This window comes from Dendrobates tinctorius, unplaced genomic scaffold (assembly GCF_039654945.1).
Source record: "Dendrobates tinctorius isolate UK_male_01 unplaced genomic scaffold, ASM3965494v1 ptg000184l, whole genome shotgun sequence".
NCBI lineage: Eukaryota > Metazoa > Chordata > Amphibia > Anura > Dendrobatidae > Dendrobates > Dendrobates tinctorius.
The window spans coordinates 16,287,602-16,314,632 of record NW_027361851.1 but is presented as its reverse complement, the minus strand read 5'-3'; the positions used below and the strand labels follow the sequence as shown (position 1 = coordinate 16,314,632).

General features: G+C 42.2%; 2 protein-coding genes across 2 annotated transcripts in view; both read left to right on the top strand.

Annotated features, from left to right (window-relative positions):
* The window catches only part of LOC141055140 (serine/threonine-protein kinase SBK2-like), a 183,114-nt gene extending 164,445 nt beyond the window's left edge, over positions 1–18,669 (top strand). The window contains exon 4 of the mRNA XM_073552121.1: positions 18,118–18,669. Within this exon, the coding sequence (XP_073408222.1) occupies positions 18,118–18,663 (546 nt within the window). The 3' untranslated portion in view covers positions 18,664–18,669. The remainder of the gene's footprint in view (positions 1–18,117) is intronic.
* Positions 18,670–25,630: 6,961 nt separating this feature from the next.
* On the top strand, positions 25,631–26,396 carry LOC141055099 (serine/threonine-protein kinase SBK2-like). The gene is made up of 2 exons (XM_073552052.1): positions 25,631–25,642; positions 25,845–26,396. The coding sequence occupies exons 1-2, from the start codon at positions 25,631–25,633 to the stop codon at positions 26,388–26,390; spliced, it is 558 nt and encodes a 185-aa protein (XP_073408153.1). The 3' UTR covers positions 26,391–26,396.
* The last annotated feature ends 635 nt before the right edge of the window (positions 26,397–27,031 follow it).

Genomic DNA, 27,031 nt, shown 5'->3' with positions numbered 1-27,031 from the left:
CAATGGGCGCGGCGTGTGCCCCGGCCTATGCAAACCTGTTTCTTGGTTTCTGGGAGAGGCAGGTTTTTTGTGGGGATGGGGCACATGCCGCGGACCAGGTGGTGGGTTGGTTTCGTTACATCGATGATGTATTGATGATATGGAGGGGTGACGAGACCAGCCTATCCAAATTCATGCAGTCCCTTAGTGTGAATCCATTTAATCATAGATTTACATTCAATTATCATGCGAAATGTATTGATTTTTTGGACAATAAATTGTGTGTGGCAGAGGACGGGTCTATTGAGACCGATTTACATCGTAAGGAAACGGCAGTGAACTCTCTTTTACATGCCTCCTCAGCACACAATTTTTCTGTGATTAAAGCCATCCCAGTTGGACAAATCTTAAGAAACAGGCGGACCTGCTTGACTATGGCCCGCTTTGAACAGCAATCTACCCGCCTCACGGAGCGGTTTCGTGATAGGGGTTATAGTAGCCGGGAATTTTCCACAGCGTCCCTTGATGGTACAACGCGGGGGAGGAACCTAAAAGACCATCTTGTTAAAAGTCACTATACGACTAAATCACAGTTTATCTTTAATATGAGCAATCCTAGAGTTGGGTGCTTCCCCTGCGGCGCGTGTGTCGCGTGTCCTAATATCCTTAGGAGTGGGACCTTTAGTACATCTGATGGGAGCAGGGAGTACAAAATACGTGATTATATTTCATGTAATACAACTCATGTAATATATTACGCAACATGCACCTGCCCCCTGATTTATGTAGGTCTCACTTCGAGGGAGTTAAAGGTACGGACGCGTGAACACGTTCGTGATATCGTTGCCGCCAGAGACGCTGTGGATCCCACCTTGCTCAAGACCCTACCAAGACATTTCTTGTTATGCCATGGTTCTGATCCCAGTGGCCTTAAGGTGAGGGGCATCGATAGGGTCCATGGCGGTGTTAGGGGTGGCAATTTGGTCCGACTTTTGGCACAACGTGAATGTAGGTGGATCGTCATCCTTGACACCGTCACACCCAAAGGACTCAACGAAAAACTTACCTTTGTCCCTTTTCTTTAGAATGTTCTTTTTTGTCTTTCCACCCATCTCTGTCTTAGTCTCTGTGGTAGCGTCCGCTTATATATACGTATTCTTATGCACATATTATACGTTTAAAGAATGAATTTGTATCATCGTCCCACATTTTTATAGTGTATTATTTTTTATTTTGTCATGTCTTTCAGTTTTTTCCTTAAGTTTTTGCCTTGCCGGATCCTGATCCTTTGGAATCTGCGTTGGTTATGATGCCCCATTATTCTATGCTGGGACAATTCCTGGATGTGGGACACTATTGAATATTGAACAGAACCAAGGGACCTTTTCCAACTGGATAAGAAGATTTTTTGATTATTATTATTACTATTATTATTTTTTTCTTTTTTTGTTATTTCTTTTGCCCATATATTTTCTAATTTTTTCAGGTGTTGATTTATTCTTTTTTGTCTATCTATATATGTATTATTTGTTTTTTATTTTTTATTTTGTATTATTTTTTGTATATCATCACTGATTTTTGTATATTTCAGTATTGTAACACTCTATGATGGGAATATAGGTTTGCACTTTGTCACTTTTAGGATGCACTTTTGCACTTTATATTACTCCTTGAGATGTTATTAACGCTGTGTCGTTATTTGTATTACCTCTCTGTGTTCCACCTAGCACTGGATCACTATAACCCTTCTTTTTTTGGGTTATGCTATGATTATGTGTATATGGGCTGATTTTTATCCTTTCCAAGATGGTTGCCGCCATGGTCTTCACTACAATGGCGGTTTGGGTTCCTCAAAGTTTGGGAGCATGGTCCATATGAAAACGAAAAATAGTCAAAATAAGCATAAATAAACTATAATAAATACTGAAAAAATAACTTCAATCCAAAGAATAAGGCAAAAGCCTAACAACAATTAGAAAATGGAAATGCTCCCATTAAAATATTGCACACAGAAAAAACGGAGCAGAGAACACCAGCCAATAAAAAACACTAATTTATTGATTCAAACAATTGAAAATACAAAAGGGTATACATACCAATATTGGCTTATACAGTAAAAAGGAAAAGGAGGAATACTAAGGCCAAAACAGAGGTACACATGGTGATCTTGCGACCAAGGGTTATAAAGTATATGAAGCGACAATATGGTACAACATGATAAGTCCCGGGCAAAGTACCCATACAGGATATAATAAGTATTGTCTAAAGCATTAAACAGATCAGGTGCCCTTCAACATCTAACTATCGTCACTTACCCATGATCGCCAGTGCACCAATGTGCCCTTCTGTGACCCCCTGATGCGCGTTTCACGTTGGATGCTTTCTCAAAAGAGGTGCAAATAAGTGCCATATCCTTATTACTTATATAGTGATATCAATCAATGCCAGAGTATTGGGCGCACGCGCCAATGACGTCACCCGCCAAGAGCGTTACCTCCCACCCCCGTGGCCGTCATGGTCCATATGTCTGACATCCATGTTCACTCCTGAGATTTTATGTGTGAAGTCAGAACTCAATACCGACAACCTTGGTGATGCTGGTAGACTAGTCAGCAACTGCTGTTGTGAGTTCATTTTCCCCTTCACCGTTGATGTCTGATGAACTCCCTCTGCTGGTGAAGAGAGGTAGTGAAATTGATTGGGTTGAGAAGAACCTGTCATCTGAACAGGTGGAGCCTGATTGGACACCCGGAATCACTGAGTAGATATAAGGCAGCCGACACCCTACAGGGGTGCTGGTGATCCTTTCTGCTCCGAGCTCTTGCAACCTGTTTAGTCCTGTCTACTGAAAGCTAAGTTTTTGCTCTCTTATTTTTCCATGAGATTTTGTCTGTTTGCTTAGTGTTTTGTGTTCAGCCTGCCTTTGCTGGGACGGGCTGAGCTCCATTTTTGTCTCTGATCAGTTTATCTCTTTGCTGTTTTCAGAATATACCTGAGTGCTGATAGTGATTTTGAAGTCTAGCGACTTCAGGGCCTTTTTCCCTATCAGACGGTTGGGACATTTTTTGTAGGGTTTTTTGCAGATTGCGGCCAGCATCTTTTCTGTCCTTTCCTATTTAGTTAGTTGGGCCCCATCGTTTGCTCAACCTGTCTTTCTGTCTGTGTTTGTGTTTTCATCTGCTTTTCACCGACAATACATGTTGGGGGCTGTCTATTGCTTTGGGGTCTGCTCTGGGGCAGTTTAGATTTCCCCTTTCTTTCTTTAGGCTTATTTAGTTCTCCGGCTGTGATCGAGGGGTCTAGGGCACCGTAGGAACCCCCCACGGCTTCTGTTAGTTGTGGTGAATAGGATCAGGGGTCTGCAATCCGATAGCTACCAACCTCTCCGGTTTTCTGGACTTAGCTTGTATTTTTGTTTTTTCCTCCTTCGGTGACTCATTCATAACAAACTGCCCTCTTCTGCTCACAAATCCTTTTCAACATCAACAGTGTAGACTTCCAATGCCTGGGGACATCACACACCAGTCGGTGAGCCAGAAGCTGCAAGCGCTGCTGAAACACGGCAAGGGCGGATGAAGCTGTAGCTGACTTTCTAAAATGGGTACACAGAGCATTGTACTTTTCCTAGCAGATCTGGCAGCTCTGTGTCGCTTTTCAGAAAATATTGAACAATGAGGTTAAGTGCATGAGCTAGGCATGGCACGTGTGTGAGCTCACCTCACCACAGAGCAGCCACCAGGTTCCAGCCATTGTCACACAACCATGCCTGACTGTTGGTTCAGCGGTGTAAGCCACAGATCTGCCTGATGTTTCAGAGCTGTACACAACTCTTCATCATTGTGCTGTTTGTCACCTAAGCATATTAGCTTCACCGCAGCCTGTTGCCGCTTTGATGAGGCAGTGCTGCAGTGCTTCAAGCTTGTGACTGATGTGCTACTTTTGGAGATGGAGGCTGAAGAGGAAGCGAAGGAGGAGGTGCAGGACCTGTAGACTGTGGGGGCAACCCAGATTGACGTAGGACCTGCAATACTCTGGGTTAGGAGAACGTGCACCATACCGAGGTTGGAGTGGGTCCCGGCTTCCACTATGTTAACCCAGTGAGCCCTCAGTGAGATGTACCATCCCTGACCACAAACACTTGTCCACGTGTTTGTGGTTAGGTGGACTTAACAAGTAACAGCATTGTGGAGGGCACAGGTAATGTTGTGGGACACATGACTGTGTAATTCCGGGATGGCACTCTGGGACAAATAGTCCCGCATGTTCGTGGCCTTGGGGTGATCCTCCACTCTGCCCTATCTTTCAAGCTAAATATCCAAGCCCTTGCCTCCTCCTGCCCACTACAAGTCTAAAACATTTCCTGGATTCATATATTCCAAGAAACTTCAAAAATGTTTGTGCACACCCTCATTATCTCCCCAGCCTCTCCTCTCTGCCAGGCACTTCACTGCCTTCCTATTGCCCATAGACTACAGTTCAAAACCCTAACTATGACATACAAAGCCTTTTACAACCTGTCTCCTCCATACATCTGTGACATGGTCTACCAATGTTCGACTGGGTCTTGTCTTCTTCTACGCTAACCCAGTGTGCCATCAGCGAGATGTACCATCCCTGCCCACAAGCACTTGTCCATGTGTCTGAGGTTAGGTACACTTTCCCTGTAGCAGCATTATTGAGGGCCCAGGTAAAGTTGTGGGACACATGCTTGCTTGCATAATGTCGTGATGGCAGACCGGGAGAAAGAGTGGCGGGTGTGGACCGAGTACCTAGTTACGGTCACCACCATCAGGTTGCGGAAAGCTTCCATCTCCCATGAGCCTAAATGCAACAATTTAAGCGCAAGCAGATGAGAAATGTGTGAATTTAGTACTGTGGTGTTGGCTGCATATTTCCACTTGCGTTCCAAGGACTGGGGTAAGGACACCTGAACGCTGCGTTGGGAAAAGGACGTGGATGTGCTTGTTAATGGTGCTAGTTGAGTTGTGTGCAACTACAGATGCAGGGCAGGAGGCATCTTTGTATGCACCATGGACAGGGGATTGGCTTGCACGCACAACAGCGGAAGAAACAGTGGTATCATGCGCAGACACTATTCGTGGAGCCTGGTGTTCAACCAACAAAGTCAGGTGCTTTGCTGCCATGTGCATGATCATGCCAGTGGTGGTAAGGCTTGTAGTTTTGCTACCCCTGCTGATGAGGGCATGGCCGGTGGTGAAAATGGCCTTTTTGAGGTTATTGGCAGAGTCTTTAGAAACCAACAAGACAGTTAGGGGGACATTCATTGTCTCCCTCTCCCACACCATCTCCTCACCTCGACACCTGTCTTTCGGTGTTCCCTAAGGCTCAGTTCTAGGACCCCTGCTGTTCTCCATCTACACCTTCAGCCTGGGACAGCTGATGTAATGGCACGGTTTGCAATCTCATCACTACGCCGATGACACGTACATCTACCTATCTATACCTGACATCACCTCCTTATTGACTAAAAGCACACGTCTTCCCGCCGAATCATCCTGTAGGCGGTGCCTGATTATCACTTTTGCTTCTTTGCTAGGCCTTCTTGGTGCCTGCATGGTGGCTCTCTATACTGAGGTCCACTACCCTGTACTCTGGCGTGCTTTTCAGCATGCGCTCTGCTCTGTCTTGTACCCAGGCATGCTTCCCAGTACACATCCTGCACCAGTCTGTACCCAGGCGTGATTCCCAGTATGCGTCCTGCACCATCCTGTACCCAGGTTTGCTTCCCAGTACGCGTCCTGCACAATCCTGTACCCCGCAAGCCCAAGTACACGTTCTACACACTTCAATACCCAGCATGCCCCAAGTACACGCTTTACATATTCCTGTACCGTGCGTGTCCCCGTCTTCACCCTGCTAAACACTCTCTCTCGTGCCTCCTTCAAGCCGGCCCCCTGGTTTCAGCAGTCGTGGTACTTTATTCCTCTGGGCCTGCCCCTGATGCTCCCTGTATAGGGGGTGGTCCTCAGGAGGTCAGCTTGTCCAGGGTGGGTTGGTATCACGGCTCAGAGGGTCCACTCCAGGAGTCATCACACGCGTCTGCACATAGCCCAAGTGGGGGAGGAACAATTTGGTCTGGGGTTAATTATTTTGCCTTATATACAAGTCATTAACCTGGAAAGGATGTTCCTTAACATATTTCCCATTTCTTAATATTGTTCCCACAGTTGATTTCATCTCACCAAGCTGCTTGCCTATGGCAGATTCAGTCTTCCCAGGTGCAGGGCTACAATTTTGTTTCTGGTGTCCTTGGATAGCTCTTTGGTCTTCACCATAGTGGAGTTTGGAGTGTGACTGTTTGAGGTTGTGGACAGGTGTCTTTTATATTGATAACAGTTGAAACAGGTGCCATTACTACAGGTAATGAGTGAAGGACAGAGGAGACTCTAAAAGAAGAAAGTGCAGGTCTGTGAGAGCCAGAAATCTTGCATGTTTTTAAGTGACCAAATACTTATTTTCCACCATAATTTGAAAAATAAATCTTGTCAAATCAGACAAGGTGATTTTCTGGATTTGTTTTTTCATTTTGACTTTCATAGTTGTGGTCTACCTATGATGTCAATTACAGGCTTCTCTAATCTTTTTAAGTGGGAGAATTTGCACAATTGGTGGCTGACTAAATACTTTTTTCCCTCTGTATATATTCCAATCCCTGTGTCACCAACAGTGAAGGAAATAATTATTTGATCCCTTGCTGATTTTGTAAGTTTGCCCACTGACAAAGACATGAACAGAACAGTCTATAATTTTAAGGATAGGTTAATTTTAGAGAGATAGAATATCAAAAATAAAAACCAGAAAATCACATTGTATAAATTCTATAAATGTGTTTGCATTTTGCAGTGAGAAATAAGTATTTGATCCCTCTGGCAAACAAGACTTAATACTTAGTGGCAAAACCCTTGTTGGCAAACACAGTAGTCTGACGTTCTTTGTTGTTGATGAGGTTTGTGCACATGTCAGGAGGAATTTTGGTCCACTCCTCTTTGCAGATCATCTCTAAATCATTAAGAGTTTGAGGCTGTCGCTTGGCACCTCGGAGTTTCAATTCCCTCCGTAAGTTTTCTATGGGCTGAAAAGTAGCACTTGTTATACGTGTTGGGGACACTCGCTTTGCAGCCAAATACCCAGATCCGGCACAGGTTTTCCATAAAACATCATCAGTTCATGTGGTTTATTCAGGCATCATAAACCATAAACAGCCACAGAAAGTCCATATCAACAGCATAGCGTCCATGACAGAGCTCCACTGTTAAGCCTGTACTCACACAGGTTATGCAGTTTCCATTGCGCAGGCTTTCTAGCCTCACAGTTCTTACCCCGTCAGGGTTACCTCATGGCTGCTTCAGCTCACTGCAGACGTTCATTCCCTCTCCCTGGTAACTGTCAGACACTTGCAGCCATTAAACACAGCATTCACATGCTGTCAGGAAAGGAGTCCCATCTCCCAGACGAGACCTTCCAAAACGGACCAACCGGGTCCAAGCATTCACTCCATGTGACCGACCCTGGCCACCTTATATGGTCCGTATCCACGCACACCGGGTCACATGGCTATGACCTCATCACAGGTCCTTCACACACGCATATACACTTTACTATGGCGTTCTTAAACACACCCGTGGGTGGATTTGTAGGTAGTTGATCCTACCCGTCTCATCAACCACCTGAAGGCTTCTAACTAACACATTGGCACGAAAGATCAGCTCTGCTGATCAGCACAATCAAGAATTCATCTCAAGGCCACCCACCTTGAGATACATTACGATCATTCAGCATCCTACTCCTATCAGGACACTGGAAATGCTTATACGCCTGTCCTGGGACACCCACACAGCACCCCCTAGCGGACACAGTGGTCACTACACCACAGGGCTTAAGGTCTGGAGACTGGCTAGGCCACTCCATGACCTTAATGTGCTTCTTTTTGAGCCACTCCTTTGTTGCCTTGGCTGTATGTTTTGGGTCATTGTCTTGCTGGAAGTTCCAGCCATGACCCATTTTTAACACCTTACTGCCATCGGACAGTATAGTATGTCCGATGGCAGTACCCCTGCTTTGATGTGGGCTCCGGTGGTAAGCCGCATCAAAGCTAGGACATGTCAGCTGTTTTGAACAGCTGACATGTGCCCGCAATAGGCGCAGGTGGAATCGCGATCCACCCGAGCCTATTAACTAGTTCAATGCCACTGTCAAACTATGATATCGGTTCGTCACCATGACAACCAGAGGTCTCCTTGAGACCTCTATGGTTGTTGATGCCGGACTGCTATGAGCACCACTCTGTGGTCAGCGTTCATAGCAGTGCAGTAATTCTGCTATATAGAGGTGATCTGCGCCTCGCTTCTATGTAGCAGAACCGATCAAGTTGTGGCAGCTTCTAGCCTCCCATGGAGACTATTGAAGAATGCCAAAAGTAAAAAAAAGTGTTTAAAAATATTTAAAAAATAAAAATAAAAGTTCAAATCACCCCCCTTTCGCCCCATTCAAAATAAAACAATTAAAAAAAAATCAATCATAGACATATTTGGTATCGCCACGTTCAGAATCATCTGATCTATCATTTAAAAAAGGATTAACCTGATCACTAAATAGTGTAGCGAGAAAAAAATCGAAATGCCAGAATTAAGTTTTTTTGGTCGCTGCGACATTGAATTAAAATGCAATAACAGGCAATCAAAATAACAGATCTGCACAAATGTGGTATCATTAAAAACGTCAGCTCGGTCGCACAAAAAATAAGCCCTCACTCAACCCGAGGTCACAAAAAAATGGAGAAGCTCCGGGTCTTGTAAAATGGCACAATTTCTTTTTTTTTAGCAAACTTTGGAATTTTTTTTCACCGCTTAGATAAAAAAGAACCTAGACATGTTTGGTGTCTATGAACTCGCAATGACCTGGAGAATCATAATGGCAAGTCAATTTTAGCATTTAGTGAACCTAGCAAAAAAATCCAACCAAAAATCAAGTGTTTGATTGCACTTTTTTTGCAATTTCACCACACTTGGAATTTTTTTCCCATTTTCGAGTACACAACATGGTTAAACTAATGGTGTTGTTCAAAAGTATAACTCGTCCTGCAAAAACTAAGCCTTCACATGGCCATAATGACAGAAAAATAAAAAAGTTATGGCTTTGGGAAGGAAGGGAGTGAAAAACGAAAACGCAAAACGAAAAAAGCTCTGGGGGTAAGGGGTTAATGTCCTGGGGGAGGGAAGGAGGTTGTCACTCAGGATTTTTTGGTACATGGCTCCATCCATTCTCCCATTGATGCGGTGAAGTAGTCCTGTGCCCTTAGCAGAGAAACACGCCCAAAACATTATGTTTCCACCTCCATGCTTGACAGTGGGGACAGTTCTTTGGGTCATAGGCAGCATTTCTCTTCCTCCAAACACGGCAAGTTGAGTTAATGCCAAAGAGCTCAATTTTTGTCTCATCTGACCAGATGGGCCTGCACATGTGCCGTGCCATCTTGAGCAAGGGAACCTTGCAGGCACTGCAGGATTTTAATCCTTTTCAGCGTAATGTGTTAGCAATGGTTTTCTTGGTGACTGTGGTCCGAGCTGCCTTGAGATGATTAACAATTTTCCTCAATGTAGTTTTAGGCTGATCTCTCACCTTCCTCATGATCCAGCATACACCACGAGGTGAGATTTTGCATAGTGTCCCAGATCAATGTCGATTCACAGCCATTTTGTACTTCTTCCATTTTCTTATTATTGCCCCAACAGTTGTCTCCTTCTCACCCAGCATCTTACTTATGATTTTGTACCCATCCCAGCTTTGTGCAGGTCTATGATTTTGTACCTGACATACTTATAAAGCTCTTTGGTCTTGCCCATATTGTAGAGGTTAGAGTCTGACTGATTGAGTCTGTGAACGGGAGTCTATTATAAAGGTGACAATGTAAGACAGCTGTCTTTAATGCAGGCAGAGGTGTATCTAGGCTTTCTGGCACCCGGGGCAAGAATTTGGTTCAGCGCCCCCCCCCCCCAGCATACATGCGATTTGCACACTTAGTCATGTACTGACGAGCTGCTTTCCCTAATGCTCTCAATGTTCAGTGAAAAACTGAGAGAAGCAGGAAGAGAAGCTCGTTGTCACAGGACCATAAGTATGAAAATCGCATATGAGTGAAGTGACCATGTGATGAATACTGGAACCTGCAGAGCTGAGTCATGACATTGAAGGCTTCTGAATTCTCACAATGAATGCACTGCACACTTTTAGGATTCTCCCGTACTGGTGGCAGAAGTACATGGTCATGTCAGCACAAGCATGTGATTTGTATACTTGTGGCCACATTCCGACTAGTCGAGCCCAGCCTCGCTCAGTTCATTTTCATTGAGTGAGGCCACACATGTCTAGTCAGCACGTTACCGCATGTATGTAAATTACCGGCACGAGAGAATCCTAACAGCGTGAGCACTGTGAGCACTGTGAGAATTCAGAAGTGTGCAGTCACATAGAATGACTGCAGACTCAGCACAGACCTGGACAACCCCTTTAATGTTCCTAACAAATAAAAACATGAGAATTAGTCAGTAAGACAAATAATATTTACATCCAAGTACCTTATAGATGACGTCGTCTCTGTAGTCATTTCCTTCTTTTCTTCTTCTTGTCCAGACCCCATGAGTTTTCTCATCCACATCTCGTCTCTGCAGACTTCCATCTTCTCCGGTCTTCTGCAGTAAATCTCCACATGACGCCCTTAAAGATAGAAGTGTCATTATAATGTTCCTGAATAAAAATATGTGCAATATACTGTCACCTCACACTATTCCCCTCTCTCCTCATACTGTCTCCTCTAACATCCCCCTGTTCATCATACTGTCTCCTCATATATTTACCCCCTCACTCTATACTGTCTGCTCACACATACCCATAACTCCCCATACTGTCTGCACACATCCTATCACCCTCACTCCCCATACTGTGTACACATACATTTTTCCCATCGCTACTCATACTGTGTCCACATACATTTACCCGTTCACTTCCCATACAGTATGCACCCATCCCCCCACTCACCGCCATACTGTTTCCTCATAAATACTCTTCATTTTGTGTCCTCAAATCTCCCCACACACATTAAATCCCCCCATCCCCCTCCAAATCCCCCACACACACATTAAATCCCCCCATCCCCACTCCAAATCCCCCCCACACACATTAAATCCCCCCATCCCCACTCCAAATCTCCCCACACATTAAGTACCCCTACCCACACTCCAAATCTCTCCACACAATAACCCCCATCCCCACTCCAAATCCCCCCACATTAAATATCCCCCATCCCCACTCCAAATGCCCCCACACATTAAATAACCCCCCATCCCCACTCTAAATCCCCCAACACATAAAGTGCCCCCGTCCATTAAATAACCCCCCATCCCCATGCCAATTCCCCTCACACATAAAGTGCCCCCCCTAATCATCGGTGGTTCTTCAGCTCCAGAGTGGAGCACACTTACCAACAGCGTTTGCACACATGACCTGATCACGCTGTTGATGTCTCTCTGACCCGGCAGTCAGAGCTTCAATTGTACTGGCGTCTGTACAGACGCCAGTACAATTGCTCCCTGGGAGCCGGCGCGTGCAGCTTCTCTGCTCCAGCTGTCAGCTTGACAGTCAACACACAGAACTACCGACTCCCAGGCAGGGGGTGGCAGAATGCAGTCGCCGGGGGGTGACAGTTTGGACCGCCGCATTAGGTGGCCCGACTGCACCCAGGGCACATGCCCTGGCTGCCCCCTTCTAGATACGCCTCTGAATGCAGGTAACAAGTTGACTAGGAGCATCTAGCTGGTCTGTAGGAGTCAGAACTCTTAATGGTTGGTAGGGGATCAAATACTTATTTCTCACTGTAAAGTGCAAATAAATTTATATAATTTAAACAATGTGATTTTCTGGATTTTATTTTTAATATTCTATCTCTCAATGTTAAAATTAACCTAACCTTACAATTATAGGCTGCTCATGTCTTTGTCAGTGGGCAAACTTACAAAATCAGCAAGGGATCAGATCATTATTTCCTTCATTGTATGTGATGTGTAAAGCAGTGTTGGTGTCTCCTATGTGAAACCTGTTATGCATTCTCAGTGTCTCCTATGTGATCTTTACAGCATATCCTATATGATGCATAAAATGCATTCTCTGTGTCTGCTATGTGATGTATTCAGCAGACATCCCACTGCTTAAATGCTGTAAATGATACATGAGTAGTGATAAAGCTCCCACTTTGAGCAGACCTGCATTGAAATATATATCTGGGTTCAGAACAACTTACTGCTCAGAGACGTTCTTTACAAAACTTAGCATCACGAGTCATGTGTGCTTAAGACCAATGCATAGCTGGAAAATCAGTTGCAATTAGCAACATCATCAATATCATCTAACATCACAGCCTCACCATAGATAAACAGTTCAAGCCATTACATTAGGGTGAGTTAATTATATGTTTGATCAAAAGGATAATTTTCAGTTCATGATTTTGTATAACCCGCGAATGAGGATATTAATATCCAAATGGTCATTTGTGGCAAAAAAAAAGATTGCATTAACCCCTTCCTGACATCCGACGTACTATCCCGTCCATGGGACCCGGGCCCCTATGCCCATGGACGGGATAGTACGTCTACCGCGATCAGCGGCGCCCACGTGGTGAGCGCCGCTAATCGCGGCCGGGTGTCAGCTGATTATCACAGCTGACACCCGGCACTATGTGAAACCCGACACGTTAACCCCTTGCACACCACGATCAAACATGATCGCGGTGTACCGGGAGTTAAAGGGAAACATCGGCAGGGAGGGGGCTCCCTCCGTGCTTCCCTGAGCCCCCACGGCAGCGCAATGTGCAGCGCTGCTGCGGGGGGCTCCTTTCCTCCAGGCCCCCGAATCCAAGATGGCGACGGGGGCTTTCGGGGGCCTGGAGGAAGCTGGCTTCCTCAGTGCCTGCAAAGCGCAGGCAAGAGGAAGTCTTCTTCAATGCCAGTGACAGATTGCTGATCTGTCACAGTGATCTGTGATGTGACAGATCAGCGATCTGTCACAGGACAGTGATGTCCCACCTGGGACTATGTAATAAAGTAAAAAAAAATAAAAAGTGTAAAAATAATTTAAAAAAAAATCGCCAAATAAATTAGTAAAAAAAAAAAAAAAATATTCCCCAATAAATTCATTTTTTGAAAATAAAAAAAACCCAAAACAATAAAAGCACACATATTAGGTATCGCCGCGTCTGTAACGACCCGCCCTATAAAACTGTCCCATTAGTTAACCCCTTTAGCGAAGCCCTTAAAAAATAAAAATAAAAAACAAAGCAAAAAATAATGATTTATTATCATACCGCCAAACAAAAAGTGTAATAACGCACGATCAAAAAGATGCATATAAATATCATCTTGTCCCGCAAAAAACGAGCCGCCATACAGCATCATCAGCGGAAAAATAAAAAAGTTATAGCTCGCAGAATAAAGTGATGCAAAAATAATTATTTTTTATATAAAATAGTTTTCATTGCATAAAACTGACAAAACATAAAAAAAGACCTAAATGAGGTATCGCTGTAACCGTACTGACCCGAAGAATAAAACCGCTTTATCAATTTTACCGCACGTGGAACGGTGTAAACGCACTCCCCCAAAAGAAATTCATGAAACGCTGGTTTTTGTTCATTCGGCGTCCCAAAAATCGGAATAAAATGCGATCAAAAAATGTCACGTGCCCGAAAATGGTACCAATAAAAACGTCAACCCGTCCCGCAAAAAATAAGACCTCACATGACTCGGTGGGTCAAAATACAGAAAAATTATAGCTCTCAATATGTGGTGATGCAAAAAACTATTTTTACAATAAAAAGCGTCTTTTAGCGTGCGACAGCTGCCAAACATAAAAACCGCCATAAATAGTAAATCAAACCCCCCGTTATCACCCCCTTAGTTAGGGAAAAATAATAAAATTAAAAAAAAGTTTTTTTTTCCATTAGGGTTAGGGTTAGGGCTAGGGTTACGGCTAGGGTTAGGGCTAGGGTTAGGGTTAGGGCTAGGGTTAGGGTTAGGGTTAGGGCTAGGGTTAGGGCTTGGGTTAGGGCTGAGATTAGGGTTAGGGGTGTGTTGGGGTTCAGGTTGGAGTTAGAATTGGGGGTTTCCACTGATTGGGCACATCAGGGGCTCTCCAAATGCAACATTGCGTCTGATCTCAATTCCAGCCAATTCTGAGTTGAAAAAGTCATATGGTGCTCCTTCCCTTCCAAGCTCTGCCATGCGCCCAAACAGTGTTTTACCCCCACATGTAGGGTATCAGCCTACTCAGGACAAATTGCAAAACAATTTTTGGGGTCCAATTTCTCCTGTTACCCTTAGGAAAATAAAAAATTGGGGGCAAAAATATCATTTTTGTGGAAAAAAATGATTTTTTTATTTTCACATCCGAGCGTTATAAACTTCTGTGAAGCACTTGGGGGTTCAAAGTGCTCACCACACATCTAGATAAGTTCCGTGGGGGGTCTAGTGTCCAAAATGGGGTCACTTGTTGGGAGTTTCAATAGTTTAGGTACATCAGGGGCTCTCCAAACGCACATGACACCCGCAGACCATTCCATCAAAGTCTGCATTCCAAAATGGCACTGCTTCCCTTCCGAGCCCCGACGTGTGTCCATACAGTAGTTTTCTCCCACATATGGGGTGTCAGCGTACTCATGACAAATTGGACAACAACTTTTGGGGTTCAATTTCTCCTGTTACCCTTGGGAAAATAAAAAAATTGGGGAATAATTGATCATGTTTGTGGAAAAAATATGATTTTTTTATTTTCATGCCCTGGCATTATAAACTTCTGTGAAGCCCTTGGGGGTTCAAAGTGCTCACCTCACATCTAGATAAGTTCCTTAGGGGGTCTAGTTTTCAAAATGGGGTCATTTGTGGGGGGTTTCCACTGTTTAGGTACATTAGGGGCTCTACAAAGGCAACATGACACCCGTAGACCATTCCATCAATGTCTGCATTCCAAAACGTCACTACTTCCCTTCCGATCCCCGACGTGTGTCCATACAGTAGTTTTCTCCCACATATGGGGTATCAGCGTACTCAGGACAAATTGGACAACAACTTTTGGGGTCCAATTTCTCCTGTTACCCTTGGGAAAATAAAAAAAATGGTGACTAAAAGATCATGTTTGTGGAAAAAATACGAATTTTTTATTTTCACGCCCGGGCGTTATAAACTTCTGTGAAGCACTGGGGGGTTCAAAGTGCTCACCACACATCTAGATAAGTTCCTTGGGGGGTCTAGTTTACAAAATGGTGTCATTTGTGGGGGGTTTCCACTGTTTAGGTACATCAGGGGTTTTCCAATCGTGACATGGTGTCCGATCTCAATTCCAGCCAAAAACGTCAAATAACGCTGCTTCCCTTCCGAGCTCTGCCATGCGCCCAAATAGTGGTTTACCCCCACATGTGGGGTATCAGCGTACTCAGGACAAATTGCACAATAACTTTTAGGGTGCTGTTACCCTTGGAAAAATAAGAATTGAGGGTGAAAAGATCATTTTTGTGGAAAAAATATGATTTTTTAATTGTACGGCTTTATGTTATAAACTTCTGTGAAGCCCTTGGGGGTTCAAAGTTCTCACCACACATCTAGATAAGTTCCTTAGGGGGTCTAGTTTACAAAATGGTGTCATTTGTGGGGGGTTTCCACTGTTTTGGTACATCAGGGGTTTTCCAATCGCGACATGATGTCTGATCTCAATTCCAGCCAAAAACGTCAAATGGCGCTGCTTCCCTTCCGAGCTCTGCCATGCGCCCAAATAGTGGTTTACCCCCACATGTGGGGTATCAGCATACTCAGGACAAATTGCACAATAACTTTTAGGGTCCTGTTACCCTTGGGAAAATAAAAATTGGGGTGAAAAGATCATTTTTGTGGAAAAAATGTGATTTTTTAATTGTACGGCTTTATGTTATAAACTTCTGTAAAGCCCTTGTGGGTTCAAAGTTCTCACCACATATCTAGATAAGTTCCTTGGGGGGTCTAGTTTCCAAAATGGGGTCACTTGTAGGGGGTTTCCACTGTTTAGGTACATCAGGGACTCTCCAAACGTGACATGGCGTCCGATCTGAATTCCAGCCAATTTTGCATTGAAAAAATCAAACGGCGCTCCTTCCATTCTGAGCTCTGCCATGCACCGAAACAGTCGTTCCCCCCCACAAATCAGGTATCAGCGTACTCAGGACAAATTGCACAATAACTTTTGCAGTCCAATTTCTCCTGTTACCCTTGGTAAAATAAAAAAAATTGAACCTGAAATATTTTTTTTGTGAAAAAAAGTTAGATGTTCATTTTTTTTAAATATTCAAAAAATTCCTGTGACGCACCTAAAGGGTTAATAAACTTCTTGAATGTGGTTTTGAGCACCTTAAGGGGTGCAGTTTTTAGAATGGTGTCACTTTTGGGTATTTTCTATCATATAGACCCCTCAAAGTGGCTTCAAATGTGATGTGGTCCTAAAAATAAAATGGTGCTGTAAAAATGAGAAATCGCTGGTCAACTTTTAACCCTTATAACTTCCTAACAAAAAAAAATGTTGGTTCCAAAATTGTGCTGATGTAAAGTAAATATGTGGGAAATGTTAGATATCAAGTTTTTTGTGTGCCGTATCTCTGTGATTTAAGGGCATAAAAATTCAAAGTTGGAAAATTGCAAAATTTTCAAAATTTTTGCCAAATTTCCATTTTTTTCACAAATAAACGCAAGTTATTTGAATGAAATTTTACCACTAACATGAAGTACAATATGTCACGAAAAAACAATGTCAGAATCACCGGGATCCATAGAAGCGTTCCAGGATTATGACCTCATAAAGGTACAGTGGTCAGAATTGTAAAAATTGGCCCGGTCATGAACGTGCAAACCACCCTTGGGGGTGAAGGGGTTAAACACCTGCATGAAAGTCTATGCACATCCATTAAAACAAATGAAAAAGTGAAGACATCCGTTATACTTATGTTTTCCATCTGTGCTTTATCCACTGCTATCTAAACCATTGCTAAATGTCAATATATTAAAAACTGTGGATAACACATTAGAGAAAAATGGTCTGTTTTTGATGGATATAAAACAAAAAATGCTGTATAAATGTAGCTTATCATGATGCATTACATCTGCCAGTTGTAGCCAAAGATTTGAACATCCACACTTTTATTGATTCTGGTACCTGACCTTGGGGTCATACGGCAGCTGTCTCTTAAAATCCACTTACACCTTAGAGAGTCATTTGTGCAGACCTTTCCCACAATTGTTTCTGTAGCCCTTCCCTAGGGTATCCCATACTCCCTTTGTCAAGATGAACATGTATGTCACGGGGATGGCATGTTCATAAGAGTTGTGCCTGTCACAAGTATAATAAACAGCTATGCAACTGCTGGGACCAGAGCTAGCTTCAATCCCAGTAGTTTCAACATTCAGATGGCATGGTAAAAAGAAATCACATGATCTGAGGAACCTCCTCACCTAGTTGGCCCATTGGTGCTCCTGCAACAAGGCCTAACAATGGGTGTGTAGAGAAAAAAAATTGGCATTCACTTACCCACATCCTGGAGAGGAATTTCCAGCACAGATCTCGATTTAATCTTAGATGGATAGTTGAAATAGCAAAAAAAATCTTGTGTGTCCAGCAAAGGGATTTAAAAACATTCATTTATTGGGACTTTTCATTAAAGAGGATCCAAAATACTTCCAATTAAACAGAAGATAGCAGCTAGCACTTGAAATTTGTCAGCAATCTCCTGTTCATTGTGAAGCATTGTGCATCTGTTTCATTGAAATCACAATAAACTAATATTTTCATTTCGCTAGGCTGAACACACAAATCTTTCTCATTATTCTAACAAAGGGTATGCCATGACCAGGAGCGTATACTGAAACTCCCCCTGTAATCCCTCTCTATAAACTAGAATGGATACATTTTCTGAATGGCCACCATATTTATTTCCATCTGCACCAGTCGCTGCAATCCCTTTAAAATTGCAAATAGAGAAGCTAGACATGACTATTTTATAGAAATGTTGTAATGTTTTATTTTTTTTATATATATATATTTTACTTTTTATTGCAGGAAGGTGTGCCAGAGCCAGTAGCTAAAGTATGCACCAATCAACTAGTCAGTGCACTTGAGTTCATTCATAGCAGAGGTCTGGTCTACCGAGACGTCAAACCTGAAAACGTTCTGTTGTTTGGTCGTGATTGCCAAAGAATCAAGCTAACAGATTTTGGCTTAACTCGACCAAGGGGTACAATGCTTAAACTTGTATCAGGCGTCATCCCCTACACTGCACCAGAATTAAGTAATACTCAAAATGGAGAAGCAGTACCTATAGATTTCACTCTTGATGCATGGGCTTTTGGAGTGCTACTATTTTGTTTGATAACAGGCTATTTTCCTTGGGAAAAAACATTATCGTCTGACCCATTTTTTGAAGACTTTATTATATGGCAGGAAACTGGAAGACATGATCAATTAGCTTGGCACTGGAAAAAACTGACATCAGAGGCCAAGGATATGCTCAAGCATTTAATGGCCTTAAATCCATGTAACAGGAGTCCTGTGAACAAAGCTCTGTGGTATATGGACTACCCATGGAGAGTGGACAAATGGAAATAAGGTTGCTTACACCTGTATATTTAATATTCATTTACACTGATGTAGCAATTCTGTCACAATTAAATATACTGTATATTAAATCCAGCTGTAAAACCGTGCCTTCTAAATGCATCTTTTTTGTCCTTGAGCAATTGTTGTCTAAGTTAACCATTATCAGACTCTTGGTTTGATATATAACAACTTACTTTGTGAAAAGCAAGCTTGTCCTTAAAAAGATTTTCAAGCCCTGGTCAAATTTTCAGAAAGCCCTGCAGCTTGCTGAATCTTAATAGTATACAATATACAGTGGGTACGGAAAGTATTCAGACCCCTTTAAATTTTTCACTCTTTGTTTCATTGCAGCCATTTGGTAAATTCAAAAAAGTTCTTTTTTTCTCATTACACTCTGTACCCCATCTTGACTGAAAAAAAACAGAAATGTAGACATTTTTGCAAATTTATTTAAAAAGAAAAACTGAAATATCACATGGTCATAAGTATTCAGACCCTTTGCTCAGTATTGAGTAGAAGCCCCTTTTGAGCTAATACAGACATGAGTCTTCTTGGGAATGATGCTCAAGTTTTTCACACCAGGACTTGGGAGTCCTCTGCCATTCTTCCTTGCAGATCCTCTCCAGTTCCGTCAGGTTAGATGATGAACGTTGGTGGACAGACATTTTCAGGTCTCTCCAGAGATGCTCAATTGGGTTTGGATCAGGGCTCTGGCTGGGCCAGTCAAGAATGGTCACAGAGTTGTTTTGAAGCCATTCCTTTGTTATTTTAGCTGTGCTTAGGGTCATTGTCTTGTTGGAAGGTGAACCTTTGACCAAGTCTGAGGTCCAGAGCACTCTGGAAGAGGTTTTCATTAAGGATATCTCTGTACTTGGCAGCATTAATGTAGGAGTCAGAACTCTTAATGGTTGGTAGGGGATCAAATACTTATTTCTCACTGTAAAGTGCAAATAAATTTATATAATTTAAACAATGTGATTTTCTGGATTTTATTTTTAATATTCTATCTCTCAATGTTAAAATTAACCTAACCTTACAATTATAGGCTGCTCATGTCTTTGTCAGTGGGCAAACTTACAAAATCAGCAAGGGATCAGATCATTATTTCCTTCATTGTATGTGATGTGTAAAGCAGTGTTGGTGTCTCCTATGTGAAACCTGTTATGCATTCTCAGTGTCTCCTATGTGATCTTTACAGCATATCCTATATGATGCATAAAATGCATTCTCTGTGTCTGCTATGTGATGTATTCAGCAGACATCCCACTGCTTAAATGCTGTAAATGATACATGAGTAGTGATAAAGCTCCCACTTTGAGCAGACCTGCATTGAAATATATATCTGGGTTCAGAACAACTTACTGCTCAGAGACGTTCTTTACAAAACTTAGCATCACGAGTCATGTGTGCTTAAGACCAATGCATAGCTGGAAAATCAGTTGCAATTAGCAACATCATCAATATCATCTAACATCACAGCCTCACCATAGATAAACAGTTCAAGCCATTACATTAGGGTGAGTTAATTATATGTTTGATCAAAAGGATAATTTTCAGTTCATGATTTTGTATAACCCGCGAATGAGGATATTAATATCCAAATGGTCATTTGTGGCAAAAAAAAAAAGATTGCATTAACCCCTTCCTGACATCCGACGTACTATCCCGTCCATGGGACCCGGGCCCCTATGCCCATGGACGGGATAGTACGTCTACCGCGATCAGCGGCGCCCACGTGGTGAGCGCCGCTAATCGCGGCCGGGTGTCAGCTGATTATCACAGCTGACACCCGGCACTATGTGAAACCCGACACGTTAACCCCTTGCACACCACGATCAAACATGATCGCGGTGTACCGGGAGTTAAAGGGAAACATCGGCAGGGAGGGGGCTCCCTCCGTGCTTCCCTGAGCCCCCACGGCAGCGCAATGTGCAGCGCTGCTGCGGGGGGCTCCTTTCCTCCAGGCCCCCGAATCCAAGATGGCGACGGGGGCTTTCGGGGGCCTGGAGGAAGCTGGCTTCCTCAGTGCCTGCAAAGCGCAGGCAAGAGGAAGTCTTCTTCAATGCCAGTGACAGATTGCTGATCTGTCACAGTGATCTGTGATGTGACAGATCAGCGATCTGTCACAGGACAGTGATGTCCCACCTGGGACTATGTAATAAAGTAAAAAAAAATAAAAAGTGTAAAAATAATTTTAAAAAAAATCTCCAAATAAATTAGTAAAAAAAAAAAAAAAAATATTCCCCAATAAATTCATTTTTTGAAAATAAAAAAAACCCAAAACAATAAAAGCACACATATTAGGTATCGCCGCGTCTGTAACGACCCGCCCTATAAAACTGTCCCATTAGTTAACCCCTTTAGCGAAGCCCTTAAAAAATAAAAATAAAAAACAAAGCAAAAAATAATGATTTATTATCATACCGCCAAACAAAAAGTGTAATAACGCGCGATCAAAAAGATGCATATAAATATCATCTTGTCCCGCAAAAATCGAGCCGCCATACAGCATCATCAGCGGAAAAATAAAAAAGTTATAGCTCGCAGAATAAAGTGATGCAAAAATAATTATTTTTTATATAAAATAGTTTTCATTGCATAAAACTGACAAAACATAAAAAAAGACCTAAATGAGGTATCGCTGTAACCGTACTGACCCGAAGAATAAAACCGCTTTATCAATTTTATCGCACGTGGAACGGTGTAAACGCACTCCCCCAAAAGAAATTCATGAAACGCTGGTTTTTGTTCATTCGGCGTCCCAAAAATCGGAATAAAAAGCGATCAAAAAATGTCACGTGCCCGAAAATGGTACCAATAAAAACGTCAACCCGTCCCGCAAAAAATAAGACCTCACATGACTCGGTGGGTCAAAATACAGAAAAATTATAGCTCTCAATATGTGGTGATGCAAAAAACTATTTTTACAATAAAAAGCGTCTTTTAGCGTGCGACAGCTGCCAAACATAAAAACCGCCATAAATAGTAAATCAAACCCCCCGTTATCACCCCCTTAGTTAGGGAAAAATAATAAAATTAAAAAAAAGTATTTTTTTCCATTAGGGTTAGGGTTAGGGCTAGGGTTACGGCTAGGGTTAGGGCTAGGGTTAGGGTTAGGGTTAGGGCTAGGGTTAGGGTTAGGGCTAGGGTTAGGGCTTGGGTTAGGGCTGAGATTAGGGTTAGGGGTGTGTTGGGGTTCAGGTTGGAGTTAGAATTGGGGGTTTCCACTGATTGGGCACATCAGGGGCTCTCCAAATGCAACATTGCGTCTGATCTCAATTCCAGCCAATTCTGAGTTGAAAAAGTCATATGGTGCTCCTTCCCTTCCAAGCTCTGCCATGCGCCCAAACAGTGTTTTACCCCCACATGTAGGGTATCAGCCTACTCAGGACAAATTGCAAAACAATTTTTGGGGTCCAATTTCTCCTGTTACCCTTAGGAAAATAAAAAATTGGGGGCAAAAATATCATTTTTGTGGAAAAAAATGATTTTTTTATTTTCACGTCCGAGCGTTATAAACTTCTGTGAAGCACTTGGGGGTTCAAAGTGCTCACCACACATCTAGATAAGTTCCGTGGGGGGTCTAGTGTCCAAAATGGGGTCACTTGTTGGGAGTTTCAATAGTTTAGGTACATCAGGGGCTCTCCAAACGCACATGACACCCGCAGACCATTCCATCAAAGTCTGCATTCCAAAATGGCACTGCTTCCCTTCCGAGCCCCGACGTGTGTCCATACAGTAGTTTTCTCCCACATATGGGGTGTCAGCGTACTCATGACAAATTGGACAACAACTTTTGGGGTTCAATTTCTCCTGTTACCCTTGGGAAAATAAAAAAATTGGGGAATAATTGATCATGTTTGTGGAAAAAATATGATTTTTTTATTTTCATGCCCTGGCATTATAAACTTCTGTGAAGCCCTTGGGGGTTCAAAGTGCTCACCTCACATCTAGATAAGTTCCTTAGGGGGTCTAGTTTTCAAAATGGGGTCATTTGTGGGGGGTTTCCACTGTTTAGGTACATTAGGGGCTCTACAAAGGCAACATGACACCCGTAGACCATTCCATCAATGTCTGCATTCCAAAACGTCACTACTTCCCTTCCGATCCCCGACGTGTGTCCATACAGTAGTTTTCTCCCACATATGGGGTATCAGCGTACTCAGGACAAATTGGACAACAACTTTTGGGGTCCAATTTCTCCTGTTACCCTTGGGAAAATAAAAAAAATGGTGACTAAAAGATCATGTTTGTGGAAAAAATACGAATTTTTTATTTTCACGCCCTGGCGTTATAAACTTCTGTGAAGCATTGGGGGGTTCAAAGTGCTCACCACACATCTAGATAAGTTCCTTGGGGGGTCTAGTTTACAAAATGGTGTCATTTGTGGGGGGTTTCCACTGTTTAGGTACATCAGGGGTTTTCCAATCGTGACATGGTGTCCGATCTCAATTCCAGCCAAAAACGTCAAATAACGCTGCTTCCCTTCCGAGCTCTGCCATGCGCCCAAATAGTGGTTTACCCCCACATGTGGGGTATCAGCGTACTCAGGACAAATTGCACAATAACTTTTAGGGTGCTGTTACCCTTGGAAAAATAAGAATTGAGGGTGAAAAGATCATTTTTGTGGAAAAAATATGATTTTTTAATTGTACGGCTTTATGTTATAAACTTCTGTGAAGCCCTTGGGGGTTCAAAGTTCTCACCACACATCTAGATAAGTTCCTTAGGGGGTCTAGTTTACAAAATGGTGTCATTTGTGGGGGGTTTCCACTGTTTTGGTACATCAGGGGTTTTCCAATCGCGACATGATGTCTGATCTCAATTCCAGCCAAAAACGTCAAATGGCGCTGCTTCCCTTCCGAGCTCTGCCATGCGCCCAAATAGTGGTTTACCCCCACATGTGGGGTATCAGCATACTCAGGACAAATTGCACAATAACTTTTAGGGTCCTGTTACCCTTGGGAAAATAAAAATTGGGGTGAAAAGATCATTTTTGTGGAAAAAATGTGATTTTTTAATTGTACGGCTTTATGTTATAAACTTCTGTAAAGCCCTTGTGGGTTCAAAGTTCTCACCACATATCTAGATAAGTTCCTTGGGGGATCTAGTTTCCAAAATGGGGTCACTTGTAGGGGGTTTCCACTGTTTAGGTACATCAGGGACTCTCCAAACGTGACATGGCGTCCGATCTGAATTCCAGCCAATTTTGCATTGAAAAAATCAAACGGCGCTCCTTCCATTCTGAGCTCTGCCATGCACCGAAACAGTCGTTTCCCCCCACAAATCAGGTATCAGCGTACTCAGGACAAATTGCACAATAACTTTTGCAGTCCAATTTCTCCTGTTACCCTTGGTAAAATAAAAAAAATTGAACCTGAAATATTTTTTTTGTGAAAAAAAGTTAGATGTTCATTTTTTTTAAATATTCAAAAAATTCCTGTGACGCACCTAAAGGGTTAATAAACTTCTTGAATGTGGTTTTGAGCACCTTAAGGGGTGCAGTTTTTAGAATGGTGTCACTTTTGGGTATTTTCTATCATATAGACCCCTCAAAGTGGCTTCAAATGTGATGTGGTCCTAAAAATAAAATGGTGCTGTAAAAATGAGAAATCGCTGGTCAACTTTTAACCCTTATAACTTCCTAACAAAAAAAAATGTTGGTTCCAAAATTGTGCTGATGTAAAGTAAATATGTGGGAAATGTTAGATATCAAGTTTTTTGTGTGCCGTATCTCTGTGATTTAAGGGCATAAAAATTCAAAGTTGGAAAATTGCAAAATTTTCAAAATTTTTGCCAAATTTCCATTTTTTTCACAAATAAACGCAAGTTATTTGAATGAAATTTTACCACTAACATGAAGTACAATATGTCACGAAAAAACAATGTCAGAATCACCGGGATCCATAGAAGCGTTCCAGGATTATGACCTCATAAAGGTACAGTGGTCAGAATTGTAAAAATTGGCCCGGTCATGAACGTGCAAACCACCCTTGGGGGTGAAGGGGTTAAACACCTGCATGAAAGTCTATGCACATCCATTAAAACAAATGAAAAAGTGAAGACATCCGTTATACTTATGTTTTCCATCTGTGCTTTATCCACTGCTATCTAAACCATTGCTAAATGTCAATATATTAAAAACTGTGGATAACACATTAGAGAAAAATGGTCTGTTTTTGATGGATATAAAACAAAAAATGCTGTATAAATGTAGCTTATCATGATGCATTACATCTGCCAGTTGTAGCCAAAGATTTGAACATCCACACTTTTATTGATTCTGGTACCTGACCTTGGGGTCATACGGCAGTGGTCTCTTAAAATCCACTTACACCTTAGAGAGTCATTTGTGCAGACCTTTCCCACAATTGTTTCTGTAGCCCTTCCCTAGGGTATCCCATACTCCCTTTGTCAAGATGAACATGTATGTCACAGGGATGGCATGTTCATAAGAGTTGTGCCTGTCACAAGTATAATAAACAGCTATGCAACTGCTGGGACCAGAGCTAGCTTCAATCCCAGTAGTTTCAACATTCAGATGGCATGGTAAAAAGAAATCACATGATCTGAGGAACCTCCTCACCTAGTTGGCCCATTGGTGCTCCTGCAACAAGGCCTAACAATGGGTGTGTAGAGAAAAAAAATTGGCATTCACTTACCCACATCCTGGAGAGGAATTTCCAGCACAGATCTCGATTTAATCTTAGATGGATAGTTGAAATAGCAAAAAAAATCTTGTGTGTCCAGCAAAGGGATTTAAAAACATTCATTTATTGGGACTTTTCATTAAAGAGGATCCAAAATACTTCCAATTAAACAGAAGATAGCAGCTAGCACTTGAAATTTGTCAGCAATCTCCTGTTCATTGTGAAGCATTGTGCATCTGTTTCATTGAAATCACAATAAACTAATATTTTCATTTCGCTAGGCTGAACACACAAATCTTTCTCATTATTCTAACAAAGGGTATGCCATGACCAGGAGCGTATACTGAAACTCCCCCTGTAATCCCTCTCTATAAACTAGAATGGATACATTTTCTGAATGGCCACCATATTTATTTCCATCTGCACCAGTCGCTGCAATCCCTTTAAAATTGCAAATAGAGAAGCTAGACATGACTATTTTATAGAAATGTTGTAATGTTTTATTTTTTTTATATATATATATTTTACTTTTTATTGCAGGAAGGTGTGCCAGAGCCAGTAGCTAAAGTATGCACCAATCAACTAGTCAGTGCACTTGAGTTCATTCATAGCAGAGGTCTGGTCTACCGAGACGTCAAACCTGAAAACGTTCTGTTGTTTGGTCGTGATTGCCAAAGAATCAAGCTAACAGATTTTGGCTTAACTCGACCAAGGGGTACAATGCTTAAACTTGTATCAGGCGTCATCCCCTACACTGCACCAGAATTAAGTAATACTCAAAATGGAGAAGCAGTACCTATAGATTTCACTCTTGATGCATGGGCTTTTGGAGTGCTACTATTTTGTTTGATAACAGGCTATTTTCCTTGGGAAAAAACATTATCGTCTGACCCATTTTTTGAAGACTTTATTATATGGCAGGAAACTGGAAGACATGATCAATTAGCTTGGCACTGGAAAAAACTGACATCAGAGGCCAAGGATATGCTCAAGCATTTAATGGCCTTAAATCCATGTAACAGGAGTCCTGTGAACAAAGCTCTGTGGTATATGGACTACCCATGGAGAGTGGACAAATGGAAATAAGGTTGCTTACACCTGTATATTTAATATTCATTTACACTGATGTAGCAATTCTGTCACAATTAAATATACTGTATATTAAATCCAGCTGTAAAACCGTGCCTTCTAAATGCATCTTTTTTGTCCTTGAGCAATTGTTGTCTAAGTTAACCATTATCAGACTCTTGGTTTGATATATAACAACTTACTTTGTGAAAAGCAAGCTTGTCCTTAAAAAGATTTTCAAGCCCTGGTCAAATTTTCAGAAAGCCCTGCAGCTTGCTGAATCTTAATAGTATACAATATACAGTGGGTACGGAAAGTATTCAGACCCCTTTAAATTTTTCACTCTTTGTTTCATTGCAGCCATTTGGTAAATTCAAAAAAGTTCTTTTTTTCTCATTACACTCTGTACCCCATCTTGACTGAAAAAAAACAGAAATGTAGACATTTTTGCAAATTTATTTAAAAAGAAAAACTGAAATATCACATGGTCATAAGTATTCAGACCCTTTGCTCAGTATTGAGTAGAAGCACCCTTTTGAGCTAATACAGACATGAGTCTTCTTGGGAATGATGCTCAAGTTTTTCACACCAGGATTTGGGAGTCCTCTGCCATTCTTCCTTGCAGATCCTCTCCAGTTCCGTCAGGTTAGATGATGAAC